This window comes from Sarcophilus harrisii, chromosome 3 (genome assembly GCF_902635505.1).
Source record: "Sarcophilus harrisii chromosome 3, mSarHar1.11, whole genome shotgun sequence".
NCBI classification, from domain to species: domain Eukaryota; kingdom Metazoa; phylum Chordata; class Mammalia; order Dasyuromorphia; family Dasyuridae; genus Sarcophilus; species Sarcophilus harrisii.
The window spans coordinates 112,668,141-112,684,404 of NC_045428.1; the positions used below are offsets into that span (position 1 = coordinate 112,668,141).

The 16,264-nt window shown below is 32.1% G+C and overlaps 1 protein-coding gene across 3 annotated transcripts in view; it reads right to left on the minus strand.

Annotated features, from left to right (window-relative positions):
• Positions 1-16,264, minus strand: part of DACH1 (dachshund family transcription factor 1) — a 475,837-nt gene that overhangs the window by 122,107 nt on the left and 337,466 nt on the right. For 2 of the 3 annotated variants that reach the window (XM_031958462.1, XM_031958463.1), the window contains 2 exons: positions 13,212-13,347; positions 10,773-10,907 (listed from right to left, as the gene is read on the minus strand). In XM_031958462.1, the coding sequence (XP_031814322.1) occupies positions 10,773-10,907; positions 13,212-13,347 (271 nt within the window). Of the gene's footprint in view, positions 1-10,772; positions 10,911-13,211; positions 13,348-16,264 lie in introns of all 3 variants that reach the window. The other variant, XM_031958461.1, reaches the window with a different exon arrangement.

A 16,264-nucleotide genomic window follows, 5' to 3' on the forward strand; every position in this document is an offset into this window, starting at 1 on the left:
ATTAAGTATAATGATCCCTATCTTAGTCAAGAGAGTAAAATAATAAATGTTATACTCAATTCAACATGTAAACTTTTAGAAATAAATGGATTTCTTCTATGTAAGTCACTCATTTCAGAACACATATAATTTGAACTCTATATTAGTTGGGAAAGAGGCTAAAATGTATCCAATAGTAGATTTTTTTTTTTTTTTTTATCAGTAAAGGAGTCTCCAAAAAGTAAGAGATTGCAAAGCTATAGGCCTTTCCGGAGGAAAGTTAGAAATAAAGAAGATGAAGAGGAAGAATCAATCTAGCTTTACGGCCTTTACATGAGGAAAAAAAAATCCATATTTCATCTGAGCATATCTACACCAATAACTCTAAGGGTACATTTTTATTTATAATGAACACAAGCCTGAAGCACTTTAGACTTAAAGCTATCAATAATTATTACCAAACAGGAATATGATTCAAAATTCTAAAAAGTCTGCAAAAGGCTGAAAAGTATAGCAAAATGCTAATGGTTCTGAATAGAACAAGGAAACTGATGGATCATCTGAGGTCTGTTTGTGTGTATATGTGTATATGTGTGTGTGTATGGGGGGGTGGTGTATAACTCCTTAGTAAGAAAGTCGATTCTACATCTATTTTTTTAAAAATAAAGATTAGCCCTTTCTTTCTTTTATTAAGATCAATGTTAAATATAAACACTAGAAAGATAGAAAATTACAGGTAAGGTGGGAAATAAAATTCTTCAAATGAATATAGTCTATCATCATGCAGGGGGAAAAAAAGGTTTAAAGAGTTTTTCTGAAACCTGGATGTTAAATAACTTAGCATGGAGATATGTCAGTGACTTTTGTTTTGCTTGTTTACTTGTTTTTTTTTTCTTCACCCAGACATTGTTTTCATTAGGTCAACAAATTTTTAACCATCCTTTATTATCACAATGTGACCATTACTTGTTTGTCCCTCCCCCTCCAAGATTTCAACATAACAGTGACAATGTTATTTTTATAAGGAAAAATATATGTTTGTATCTTCTTCATTACAATGATGTGATGTCACAGTTTTAAAAATCATGTATTTTCCCCATTGCTGCTACTACAAAATAAAAACAAAAAGCAAGCAAACTACTCTCCATATTTGTGTGTGCATGTATACATATAGGTGTAGAGTACCTTGCTTTTCCTATTTTTCTTTCTCTGTGTGTATATAATTTTGTGAAGTTGAAAGACTTGTGCTATCTAATACACACACACACACACATGCGCGCAAAATGTATTTCTAATAGGCTCATTTGTGGAGTAGTTGGAAGCATATTTTTAATGGTCATAGATGGCAAATTTCTGAATATTTTACAAAGACATTCAATAATTTTATATATATATATACATACACATACATATGTGTATGTATATATAATGTGTGTATGTATAATCATGTGCACACGTAAATATGTATACATATATGTATATATATTATATATTTACACAGTATACATGTATAAACAACTTATTGGCAATCAATTAATAATTGTACAATAGAAAAGGTCAATTAGGATTAAATTGTGGCAGCTCAATTTCAGCTTTAACTTAACCTAGGATTTTGATATAGTTGTTCTAGAGAACCAAATAGAAACTGTAGCAATCTTACAATCAAATAAAATGATGAAATATAAATTATACCCAAAAAAATAAAAATGGAGAAAAAAGAAATTTCTTAAAAATATTTCCAAATATTTAAGAAAACTAATTGAAGGTTTTGTCAATTTATAAATTCACCATCTATTGCCATTAAGAATATTCTTCCAAATTTATGATGTCAAGCTACTTTCAAGTACAAAAATCTTAGAAAAGGTATCTGGGGAATAAGTCATTGAACGTAGGAAAAAAAAGCAAAAAACAAACAAACAAATAAAGTCACTGCTATGTGCTTCCAGATGATTCCCATCTCAAGCCACATTAATAAGCCTGCTATACCCTACTATAGGGGTATCAAATAAAAAGTCACAGGCTGTGTATGGAGCTAACAAGATTAAAATGTAATCAGGAAATATTTTTAAAAATAAATAGAAATACAATAAATACATAGTTATGTCCAACTTTTCGTGCACCCATTTAAGATTTTCTTGGCAAATTCATTTGATATTTGAATGTTTTGCTACATCCTTCACCAGCTCATTTTACATATGAGAAACTGAGGCAGAGTTAAATGATTTGTCCAGGGTCACACAACTTGTGTCTCAGGCCAGATTTGAACTCCAGAAGTTGAATCTTCGTGACTCTACACCTAGCATTCTAACACCTGTACCACATATCTGCTACACAAAAAGAAAAAAAAAATCTGAAAGGAAGGAAGAAAGGAAGGAAGGAAGGAAGGAAGGAAGGAAAAAAGGAAGAGAGAGAGAGAAAGAGACAAAGAAGAAGGGAGGGAAAGAGAGACATAGAGAGAGAGAAAAAAGAAAGACACAGAAAAGAGAGAGAGAGAGAGAGAGAGAGAGAGAGAGAAAGAGAGATGGAGGGAGGGAAGGAGGGACAGAAGGAGAGAGGGAAAAGGGGAGGGAGGAAGAAAGGAAGGAAAAATGAAAGAAAGAGGAAACAGGAAGTACAGCAACATGTATTAGAAAATCCCATCATCTCAACAAGGAACATGGTCAAGACTGTGTTCTCAATGGTGGAGATATTCCATCTAATCTTTCACATAAGGAGGTTTTGGAGAATTAAGTGACTTGTATAAGAATAAAAAGAATAGCTAGAGATTATGACACTCCCAAGTAAAAGAAATATTTGATTATTAATTTCATTCACTTTAATAAGAGAGATCTGGGTGGAACAATGAACCATAACTACTGGACTTGTAAAAAGGATGAATTGATTTTAAAGCCTTCATCAAACACTTATTAGCTGGAAGAACATAAGCAACCTCTCTGTCAGCCTCAATTTTTTTGTCTGTAAAATGGGGATAAATATTTCACCTGTTTACAAAGTTGTTAGATCAAATGAGGTAACATCTAAAATACTTTGTAAACTTATTTGATACTATAATTCTTCTTATTATGGTAAATATAGTTTCAGTAGTCAGGAGAAAACCATTTCTGTTTGGTTTTATTCACTTATTAGGTAAACAAAATTAATATATAACTTTCAAGTATAATAATAAATTAACTTTGGAAGTAAAAATAAAATTTATCTGGGGCTAATACAAGCTGAGAACAAAAAATATCAGAATTTGTTTAAAGCATACAAAAAACTGAACAAGAAATCAGTTATGAGTCATCAAAAGTATAAAACAACTTTAGAGACAGCATAGGACCTAAATATAAATAATATGTGTCAAGAAATATAGAAATGATAGGACTTATTCAGAAAAAATAATCTCCTAACAGCATGTGCCTACAATCCCTACTAGTAGTATAGCTGCAGCTAACAACAACATCAAAAATGGCAAGACTCTTAAAAAGTTCTCCAGCTCTTTGCCTAAAGGAGGGGTGAACAAGTTCAAGTTGGAAATTGAGCAGATCAAAAATCCTGTGCTGGTCACTTGGGGTGTGAGGTCTGTGAAGAGCCCATGCAAATATGGGCTTTTAAATATCTTTAAATGAATGAATAAGTGAGTGAATGGATGAAGGGATGGATGGATGGATGGATGAAAACTTTAGCTGCAAATGAATATTTCAAGTGTTAAATGAAGTTGATCCTCTTAAATTCATTCTTTTTTCTCTTGGGTCAGATTACAATATTATATGATGGCTACTTCATGGAGTAACTTTTTTTTTAATACTCATATTTCTATTACACTTTAAACTCTCTGGAGATTCAAAACCCTGGAGAAGCTCTTTATCTTAAAAATGAAGGAGATTCTAAGTTTATTAACCAGTTAGTATTTTAGAATTCTAATGGTGGTAATTAAAGTATTTCAAAAGATGAAGTAATTTAAATATGATTCAGAACAAAATCAAGCTAATATATAAAATTAGGAAAAAATTCTGAAGCTTAAAATTCAGATGGTTACAATTTTGTACAACATTGATTTAGTGAATGAAAATGGCTTTTCATTTCTTAAGAATTATTGACTTTTGAATGATTTCTGATGGCAAACAGACAAATGCAAATTTATAGTTCAATTCCAGAATGGTATATATACAAAAACAATTTATCCATATATCTGTAAAGGAAGTCATTTGTTTTCATACAAATATGTTTAATTAGAAACTTACTAGGAGTGGGACTTCCAGGAGCCAAGATGACAGAGTAAGAGCAAATCATGGTAATTCTTCCATGTTCATCTCTAAAACAACCATAAAATAGCTCCTCAAAACAAATCCTAGAACAGCAGAACCAGTAAAAAGGTGAAACAATCCTTAAGCCCAAGCAATTTGGAAGAGCAGCAGAAAGCTCAGTCCAGGACAGGAAGCTTTCTAGAAAGACAACAGCAAATCCCATCTCAGCAAGGCAGTGGGAAATTCTGAGCCCCAGAGCAGTGGAGCAAGCACACAACAACACCAGAATCCCACCCCCCACATGCCTTAGCATAGCCAGGAGATAAACAGACTCTAGCTCTGACAACCTCCATGTGCTTCAGTGAAGTCCCTGGCAAACAGGCAACCTCCAGGCGCCAGACTATTTTGTGCTTCAGTGTATCCCTGGAAAATGCAGAAACATCCTACTGGCCTCAGACAACCCCAAACATCAGTACTAGGACTCCAGCTCAGTACCAGGTAAACTGCCAGACCCTTATAGCCTACAGAAGTGCCAGTAACCCCCACACAAACCTAACACCCTCAGCACAGCACCACACATAAGGGTTCCCCTTGGGCCTCAGGGTACCATAAATGGTAAATAACCAGAGCCTGCAGCCCCTGGCACAAGAAGTTTGAGATAGTTTTCTCCCTCCGCCCTCTCCCACCAAAGTAGAAATCAAGTTTAAAAGGAAGGAAAGATAAGGGAAAAAAATCTGATAACAGAAAACTATTATGGTAACATGGTAGATCAAGACACAAACTCAGAAGAGTATAACAATGCCAAAACAAATTTGGGCAAAATAAAAATGGGAAGTGGTCTCAAGTTCAGAAATAACTCATTGAAGAGCTGAAAAAGGACTTTTAAAATCATATAACAGAGATAGAAGAAAAATTGTAGAAAATCAGTGATACAAGAAAATTATGGGGTAACAAAGAGTCAATAGCTTGCGGAAAGAAAACATTTGTTTAAAAATGGTCAGATGGAAAAGGAGACACAAAAATCCACCGAGGCTAAAATAATTGCTTGAAAGTATACTTGGCCAAATAGAAAAGAAAGTACAAAAACTAAATTCCTCAAAAGTTAGAATAGGGCAAGTAGAAGTTAATGACTCTGTGAGACATGAAAAAATCAACCAACAAGAAAACAATAAAAATAGAAGAAAATTTGAGTACCTTACGGGAAAAACAACTGGATTCAGGAGAAATAAGGTCAAAATTATTGGACTACCTGAAAGCCATAATTTAAAAAGGACCTGGACAGCATCTTTCAGTAAATTTTCAAGGAAAATAGGCATTGAAAGAGTCCTCTTATCATCTTATGAAAGAAATCCCAAAATAAAAACTTCAAGGAACATTTTATCCAAATTGTAGCATTATCAAGTAAAGGAAAAATACTGCAAGGAACCAGAAAGAAAAATTCTAATATTAGGGAGTAATAAGTAAGATTACACAGGACTTAATAGCTTCAACATTAAAAGATCGAAGTTCATGAAACATGATATCCCAAAAAGGAGCTAGGACGACAACAAAAAATCACTTACCCAGTGGAATTAAACATAATATACTAAGGGGAAAAAAATCATTCAGTAATAGAAGGATTTCAAGTTTTCATATGGAAATCAGAATTAAACCAAAAATTTGATCTCCAACGTCAAGACTCAAGAGAAGCATAAACAGGTTTAAAAAAAAAGGAAAAGAAAATATAAGATAATCAATGGAGCTTAACTATTTACATCCCTACATGGTTAAATGATACTTGTAATTCTTTGAAATTTCATTGCTAATAGTTCAAACAGAAGGAATATACATAGAAAGTATAGGCATAAAGTGAATTTGAGTGAATGATATGAAAATAAATAAAGTATGAAAAATAGGAGCACACCAGTGGCAGAAGGATGGGAGAGGTAGAAAGAAGCAAATTATTTCATATGAAGAGATATGAAAGATTTAACTATAGTAGAGAGAGAAATGGGAAGGTAGACCAAAGAGCATTGCTTGAACCTTAATCCTCGTCAATATTGGCTCAAAGAAAGAATAATATATGCAATCATTGAATATAGAAATCTATTTCACCAGATAGGGAAGAAAAGAGAGAATTAAGTAAAGGGGTGAAGGTGAGGGTATAACAGAAGGGAGGGTAGAGGAGAGGAAGTGGTAAACAGAAGCAAAACATTGGTGAGGAAGGAAAGGAGAGATGAAAAGAGAGAGGACAAAACAGAAGGAAAAATCCTACAAGAAACAGACTTAAAGCAAAGAAAAAACACTCAGATTAAAGGTAAGGGACTGAAGCAAATGCTATTATACTTCAGCTGAAATAAAACAAACAAACAAGCAAACAAAACAGGGGTAGCAATCCTGATCTCTGAAAAAGTAAAAGTAAAAAGAGACTTGATCAAAAAGAGATAAGGAGGAAAACTATATCTTGTTGAAAGTACCATAGACAAAGAAGCAATATCTATACTAAACACATGATTAAAATGCATTATGAAATGCAAAACAGGTGATTTGGTTATATTGAAATAAAAAGCTCTTGTACAAAGAAAATCAATGTAACCAAGATGGGAGAGAAAGCAAAAACTTGGGGAATAATCTTTACAGCAAATATCTCTATTAAAAGTCTCATTTTTTCATATAAATAGAAAACCAAGTCACATTTATAAGAATTTTAGTTCTTCCCCAATTGATGATGATCAAATGATATAGTCACTTTTGCTTAGAGAAATGCAAATTAAGACAACACAGATATCACCTCACATATTCCAAATTGGCTAATATGACATCCCCCCAATTAAAGGAAAATGATAGGATAGTTGGGACACTAATGTAAAGTTGGTGGAATTGTGAACTGATCCAATCATTCTGAAGAGCAATTTAAAACTATGCTCAAAGGGCAACCAAACTCTTCAAATTCTTTGATCCAGAAATACCATTACTCAGTTTATATCTCAAAGAGATCATAAAAAGGGGTAATGACCTACATGGGCAAAAATATATTTATAGCAGTTGTTTTTGCAGTGGTAAAATATTAGAAATTGGGGAGATGCCTCTCAATAAGGGAACAACTAAATGAGCTGTAGTCTATGACAGTAATGGAATATTATTGTGCAATAAGAAATGATGAACAGGCAAATTTCAGAAAAACTTGGACTCTTGCAAAGTGAAATGAACAGAACCAGGAAAACATTTCAGACAGTAGCAGCAATATTGTGTGAGTATCAACTATGAATGAATCAACTCTTCTCAGTAACACAACAATCCAAGTTGTGGAAGGAAAATTCTATTCATATCTAGATAAAGAACTGATGGATTCTGAATGCAGGTTGAAATATCATTTTTACATTTACTTTATCCTTTCTAGTATTTTATTTTCTTTTTTTTTCTGTTTCTTCTTTCACAACTATGATTAATATGGAATTAAGTTTTATATGATAGTACCTGTTTAACATACCAAATTGCCTACCATTTTCAGAAAAGAGGAGAAAATAGAGGGAGAAGAAAAACTTGGAACTCAAAATCTTGTAAAAATGAATCCTCAGAATTGTTTTGACATATAATGGGAAAAGGAGAAAATATTGTTTTCAAAAGTTACTAAGCTAATATAAAGATATATGATAAATGCCACAAAAAGAAGAGATTTTATTTTAATTTAAGTGCATTTTAGATATATTATGAAGTTGCATCATCAATACAGAGAACCAAAATGTAGAAAGTGTTAGTCGGAGAAAGAAAGGAGAAGAAAGATCACTGACTTGAAGAATTGCTTTGTTGAGACAGAAATTTTTAATAATCATCTTAGTTTCATAATCATTTATTTCTTAAAACCTATCAGATTATCAGCTTCTCAAGAGCAGGAATAGCGTAATTTAGATTTCCATATTCTTCTTTCCTTATAATGTGATATGTACATGACATTTATCTATTTAGAGATGGAAGGAATCTTCAAGTTCCAATCCTATATTTTACAGTTATTGAAACTGAGGTCTAAGATTAATGCAGACAATAAATGGCAAAATCAGCCTATGAATACAGGTCCTATGATTACAAATTAAAGGGCACAAGCTAGTTTGGATCTCTCATGACCAGAAAATATACACTATTAGAAACAAGTATATCTTATCCCTACTATATTAAAGTAACAAGTCATCATATAACCTTGCCTTTGTGTCCTTCCTAAATAGTGCAGAACTATGTTCAGTTTGGTTCAATAGATTAATGGGAAGAGCCCACAGAACTATATGAGTTTTATGGAGAGTAATATTGACAATTCAGCAAAACTGAATAAATACTTGACCGCCAAAATCATTTAAAAACTCTTTCGATCATTTCTTTTAGTAAGAGGATCAGCAAAGGGCTATCTAAATGACAGGCAAAAGGTTTATCAAAGCAAAAGAATACCTTAGATCTTGGATGATGGCAGAATTGATGAGTTGGAATAAACTTTGTCTTTTCTACTTTCCTCCTATTTTAATTAGTCTTAAAAGTTGATCATTCAAAATTATTTTTTCTATCACTGCTTGACGCAGATTTGTCAGACAGAACTACTCCCAAGGAGGAAGTAGGATCATTTAGGATTATGTAGGGGAGTGAGAATAGGTAAAAAAAATAGCTAATGTCTGATGAATGCATAGTTTTCCTCACTATGCACCCCCCACCCCATGAGAATATCTCATATATACATTCAATTTGACTTGTTTCTGACAATTTTTGAGTTATTTTTTTGTCCCAAATTAGTAACTCGTTTACTTTCCAATATAAAGGAACATATCTCCAGTGATTGCTTGATGTTAGATAACAATGGACCACTTAGTCTACATTCTTGGGAAAGCTCTCGATTAAGTATCATTAGGTGGTGCATAATGTGCCAGGCCTGGAGTCAAGAAGATTCATCTTTTTGAATTCAAGTCTGGACTCAGAAACTTCCTAGTTAGATGACCTCAGGCAAGTCATTTAACCCTTTTGCATCAGATTACTCATGTGTAAAATGATCTGGAGAAGAAAATGGCAAACCACTCTCTAAATCTGCCAAGAAAACCCCCAATGAGTTCACAAAGACTGAGACAAAACAGGTAGCAATGGGGAAGAATATAGTGAGCCTTATTCAGGCAATGAACAATGAAGACGTAGAGTAAAGTATAGTATCATTAATGACTCAAAAATAATATAGAACAGTCAAGTAGCCAGAAGGAGAGGTAACTGATGGACAAACTATTTCCTAGCTATGCTTGTGATGCCAAGAGAAAGAAGGAAATGCACTTATTATATTGATAACTACTATGGAGAAATTATGGCAATATGGTCCAAAGTCACATAAGGCTAAGGAGGCATAAAATTTCGGAATTTATACCCTTAGAGGGAGTAGCTATTTTTCATAGTTAATATTCCTTCTCTAAAACTATTTTTCAAACAATTAATTTATTCAAAAACTTTAACAACTAGTGCACATCATTTAACCACTTTAATACAAAATTGTAATGAATAAATAAGTAGTTAAGTATTCTTTTGAAAGAATCGGTTTATTTTTTACTTCAATAATAGATAATTCTACCTTTGAATTAGCTGATTAATAATACCAAGTAAAATTATAAAGCTTGCCAAAGATGTTTCCCTCTGCCATAGAAGATGTGTAGTGCAGAATCCAAATGACAACAGTGTGGACCTTATAGATAGTGTATGGACGTGTTTTTTAAAAGACATTTAGATAACTATTTAAATTTCAATGTAATTGATTTCCTTTGCATTTATATGTATTTTATTTAATGTATTTTTTTAAACGACATTGTGTTAAGAATGGGCCCATTAGATTCACTTGACAAAGTGGTCTGTGATAGAGAGAAAAAAAGGTTGTGTACTGGTTTAGATGATCCTGTTTGCTGAGGAAATTTTACTGAATTTATTGAACTCTAGAACAACATTGTAGACCATCTCAAATGAGATTTGGAATCACACAAAAGTTGACTTCAGTAATTGTAAAGTTAAAAAAAAGGGGGGGGGAGGAGGTGAGTGGGAATGGAATGAAGAATTTCTATTTTCCATATTATAATAAAAATATAAGTAACCCATTTATCAGTATTTATTTCTTGGGCAGATACCAAAGGTGAACAAACAATGAATCATTGAATAGAAAGGAGAGAAAATCCTAGATATAAACTGGGAAATTATATAGTATATTGAATGATCCCAAGCTTCTCTCTGAACCAAAAGCATTTTACCTTTCTGAAGATGATTTGGTATTATAAATGAGAATGACAATACTCGCCTTCAAAGAATTTATGACTTTTTAAGAAAAATGATGCATGTATGTAATGTTATGATAAAAATAAAATATTCTAAATTCATGAGAATTATGACAACTAAAATGAAATTTCTGAGGAGAGATATATTGCTTCAGAAATGAAGGTCTTTGAGGAGCATTGAGAAAGTCACCCCTAAATTGTCCTATCTTTTGAAACCATTATCTTTTACCTTTTATCCTATGTTATTTGTTGAAAACTGTCATGAATTAAACAATTGTGACTGAGGATTATGAGAATAGTATATTACTATTACCTTTTTCAATGTGTATCCTTTTAGATTCATGGCCAAGATCATGGCCAGCCAGATCCCCCTCTTTTGGACCAGGTAACACAGTTGGTGACAAACCCATCAGCATCTGGTTCATGGAGAGCCCATTTTGATGAACAGCTGCTGATATAAAACAAAACATATATACACATATACACAGTGATACTTTTAATAATACAGAGTGTTCCATTTATGCTAACTTTTTTGTAAAAAGGAAACTCTATCTTATTGTCACTTAAGTAAAAGCATATTGCTCAAGATGGAATTTGGAATTGGAAGTTTAAAACAAAATACCATCAGTAAATGCAGAATTTCAGGAAAGTAAAAGTAACTGTTTATAATTTTAAAACTAAAAAATCCAGGCATAATTTTTCTATCATAATTAAAAATAAATGATATATTATTTTTATTATTTAATTTTGGACACAAATATATATATAACTTTCATCTTGAAAAATATCTTTGCTGTTGCTTAGTCATTTCAGTCATGTCCAGTTTTTTGTGCCCCTATTTGTAAATTTTTTGGCAAAGATACTGGAATGATTTGCCATTTCCTTCTGCAGCTCACTTTATAACTGAGGAAATTGAGATAAAAAAGATTAAATGGCTTGCCCAGGGTCATGAACTCAAATCTTCCTGACTCTGGGCCCAGTACTCTATCTACCATGCTACCTGGCTACTCTCAAAAATGTAGGGGTGTGTGTGTGTTTGTGTGTACTATACACATATATACATATATGTGTATACGTGTATGAATAGGTATATCTATCTATATATTTACATAGATTGTATATATACATATATAATGTGTATAAATCTATATATATATGATACATATACATTGTAGATATTATATATTGTACATATTGCATATCTGTGTTTATAAATATGCTATCAATCTGTGTAGACACCTACCTGTTCATTTGGCTATCAGCAGGGGTATAATGGTAAATAATTAACAACAACCACCCCCCAGAAAAGGAAAAAAAAAAAACTATGCAGAACACACTTTTAAATATAATCTGCATTACTGACATTTTCACTATTATTTTCTTAAGTTTAGACAACTAATAAAATAATAAATCAAATTCTGATTTGTAGTGTTTATTAATTTCTAATACATAATTGATCACATTGAAAATACAAGATGGCACCAACTGACTGGTTCTAGGATTCCATTTTCTGTGTATATGTATTGAAATTCAGTTGACATGAGTTTATATAATCATTTCTTTTTTTTGTTTGTTACGGAATCATCTTTCTTTTAACAAAATATTTTTCTCACATGAAAAACAATTTATGAAAATAACTGTGTTAGTAGAAAGAGCTATGAATTTGGAGTCAAGGAATCTGCTTTGAATCCTGACTCTTTCTGTGTTTGACTTAAGACAAATCACTTAAACTTTTCTTGAACTCTGCTTCCAAATTCATAAAATAAGGTCGAAGAAAATGAACCTCTGAGGTTCCTTTCCAGTTCAAAACCCATGATCCAACAAGTCTGTATTAACTAATAATAATATTCTCTGTCTAAATAAAGTGCATTTCTTAGTGTTTTGAACTAATCAGGCATTTTGTTTAAGGGGGGAAAAGTAAGTGATGTTACTCAGAGATTAAGTGTGGAAATAAGTAGCACTCCATGATAAGGAGAAATATATTCACTATTTGTTTTAAAATTTACACTTTCAACTACTTCATCCAAGTTTTACATCTTGGGAATTATTTCTAGGACACCAAATGGATTGTCATTTGTCTATCACTGGGTTTCTGGAGACTGGCATGGGCATACATTATTATAACCTAAGATTGATTCCATATTACAGAACTGAAGTAATATTTTAAAATGTAACACTATTTTGATAGAATGAATCTTAAAAATGTATATCTAATTTTAACTTTAATCAATAAATTCCAAACTCTCCAGTTTACTAAAGCTCTTTAATGACTAACAAAAAGTAAAATTTATTATTTTAAATTTTACTCCTTCCATTTCCCAAGTCTGTCCCTCTTTTTAAGAATTTGATGAAGAATTTGAAGTGGCCAAAATCATTGGCTATATGCTAGTTGAGGAATCAAAATAATGGGATGTATTATATTATCTTGGATCGTCAAAAACTGAATAATTGAGAGCTGAATTCACTTCAGAAACTAATCTAAAAGGTTACTTTCCATTCCAAGCTCTGTTTAATAGCTCAAAGCTTTATATGTGGTATCACAGAGTGGGAGTTTATATCAAAAACTGTTAATGTAGCATCATACCTTAGGATATTGCAAACTGGGAAACATAATGTTGAGAGATGGCTCTTGCTACAGAGCTTCAGAACATGATACATCTGAGATCTATTTGGAATGAGGGCATTTTGATTAGAAAAGCCAGCTGAACCTAATAAAGTTTAAAATGGTGACAAGGAAAAGTAGGTGACCTACGGATTCTATCAGAAGAACTCTCGGTCCGTGCAGGGGAGCTAGATACGCTGCTGCTTCGGTGAGATGATGGATGACTGCCAGGTCTTCGACCCTCTTCAAGGGAGGGGGCAGGAGAAGGACTGTCTGGAACACGTTCCTATATCCGCACAGGAAGAAAAATAATAATAATAATAATAAGTTAAATACAATGGCTCTCTTTTATACTGAATGCTGCTTTTTTTCCCCTTAATATAGTAGAAACATAATGTTAGGGTAAAGAAAAGGATTATTTTCATTTATATTCAGCTACATTAAAAACATCCCCACTTATCTTGAGTTTTTCTCAGGATAGAAACAATGAACCCACAAAAGCCTCACAAAGGAGGGAGAGCAGAGAAGAATAGTCAGATAACATACATCCGGAAAAGTTGCATAGATATATACTACTATAGAAATAGCAAAAGTTAGATATAGCTTACATCTCCCTATTTGGAGAAAATGGAGCCCAAATAAGAGGACCAAAATATATATAAAATGTAAGCCATTAGGCCACAATGCATGAATAGATCAAAGTGGGTTCTAATATTAAAGAATTCTCTTTTTTAAATAAGTCTATGAATGGAGCTATTATAATCTGCTGTGTCAATGAGTATCTGAGGACTATTTAGCACATAGATTATTAATGTAATAGACCAAAATAATGCCAGAAGAGTTATTAACATTTATTCCATCACTGATCTGCTGTCTAGGCATTAGAAAGCCACATTTTTAGTAACCTACAAAGTCTACAAAAATAATGTGCACATATTTTTCATAGAATTTCAGTGTGGGAAAGAACTTCAGTAAACAACCAATCTAATTTATCAAGAAAAAGAATCCCCATCAGCAGGATTCAGAGACATACATACAACTTTGAAAGTTAAATATCAAAGGCATTATATATTTTGAAAGAGAAAACAAGCTTTACACAATGGAGGTCAACAACAATATAAAAAAAATTTATATGCAATGTTCTTCTGTTGTACTAAGTATATATTATTTAAAGTTTGTGGAGTTCACAATAAAAACAAAATTTAAAAAAAAGAGTGAAAAATTTCTACTCAGAATAAAACGCAACTTTTGCCTAATGACCTCCAATGGATAGGACCCCCTGCTTTCTAGAAAATGCCATTCTACTTTTGGATCATTCTAATTTCTAGGAAAATTTTCTTTATGTCAAACCTAATTCTGCTTCTCTGAAACTTCTGTCCATTATTCTTAGTTCTGCTCTTTGGGGTCAGACAGGAAGAATCTAATTATGGTAGCTCTTCAAAGTACTCCAAGACACCTCTCTTGTCCTCGAGAATTCTACCGTCCATCCAGGCTAAAAATAGCTAGTTTCATTAAACCAATCTTTTATCTAGTTCATTCTAATTTTAAGGATAGCATAAAAACCACTTTTAATTTTGTTTATTTAAAAGGAGTATAAATATTACAAAGCTTATATGTGAACTAGAAGGGAAAATATCCCTTCTAGTTGAATGAGAGAATGAGAGAAAACAAGTGAAGTTAGAGAAGAGAAAATTGAGAAAAATTGTATTAGTAGAGGCTACACATTTTATAGAATTAAAACTTGTATTCCAGAGTCAATGTAGTCTGTAATACTTTTTGCTATTTATTTTGTTTACCATAAGTGATTTTGTATTCGAAAAAATAATAAAACATTCTAATTCTTTCCCATTTCTACTTCTTAATATTTCCATCATGAGCTCCTTCCACCTTCCACAATAGACTAGATCTTGCAAATACCTAGCAGAGAAGAATTATTCAACTCTTCAATTCTACAAACTGCAAAAAACATTACTGTAATCAAGTTAATAAGTAGAATGAAAATAATATTCTGTACTTGGAGTAAAGATGGAAATACTATCCAAGAAGTCCCTCCTTTGTAAAAGTGAGGAACTTAGGAAACACTCCTCTTTATGAAAGAACCCTTTACTTTCAAATTAATAAAAAAGAAGAAAATTTTATTTTTTTGAATTTTTATGAATTATGACTTGTGAAACTGCAATTTTAATATGGTCATAGCTATAATGACTATAAGTGTCTGTAAAATTAAATGAAAACTTACATAAAATTAGTGTAGACATACAATCAGACATTAGCATTAAACAATTAATAGCCAAATTGTTTCTGAAACACATATGTATAAATACACAAATAAAAATCAAAACTGTTACACAGAAATTATTAATAAAAATGTAACTGATATTTAAAAAAATCAAACATAAAAATCAAATACTAGTCCAAATTAATCACTTTGTATCTTGGTAAGGATAAGCAATATATCTATTGGGTGACAATTGAAGGTAACTTCTTTCCTATCTAGTCCAAACTCTTCTAGTCTTTTAAGAATTTACCTTAGCATCATAGAATCTGAGTTCAAATTCCAACTCAAGCCCATGTTACCTTTGTGACAGTGGGCAAGTTGTTTAATTTCTTGTGGTCTCAGTATTCTTATCTGTAAAATAAGGATTCAAATTAGACTGCCCCTGAAGTCTCATCCAGTTCCAGAACCTGAGCAGTTTCAAGTGCAGATCTTTATTTTTGTTGTTGTTGTTGTTGTTTTGTTTTGTTTTTCTAACAGTGGGCCTGGAGTTAAGAGAACTAGACATATACTCAAGCTCTCTTCTCTAATAAATATCAAAAAACAAGAAGTATTTGTCATGTGACCAGTGTTTATCCGCTAAACACCTTTAGGTATATTAGATAATGTAAAAGTTCCCTACTCTCTAAAAGCACTCTAATGGGAATATAAGATAGAGTTTATTGTCTAGTACCTCTTTGAACCTAAGTTCCCTCATCAACAAAATTTTCAATTCCACTTAATTCTAATGTCTTCTCTTACAATTCAACCCCATTCAAATGAACATTTATTAAGTGTCTATTATATGACCTCCATTGTCCTTCTCTCTTGTAATTATTTCCTGCTAATCCTGTATATAACATTAGTGCATATTTGTTTGTTTGTTATCTTCCTTATTAAATTGTGAGCTCCTTGAAAAGAGACAATGTCCTTTGGCTCTTTTTGTATC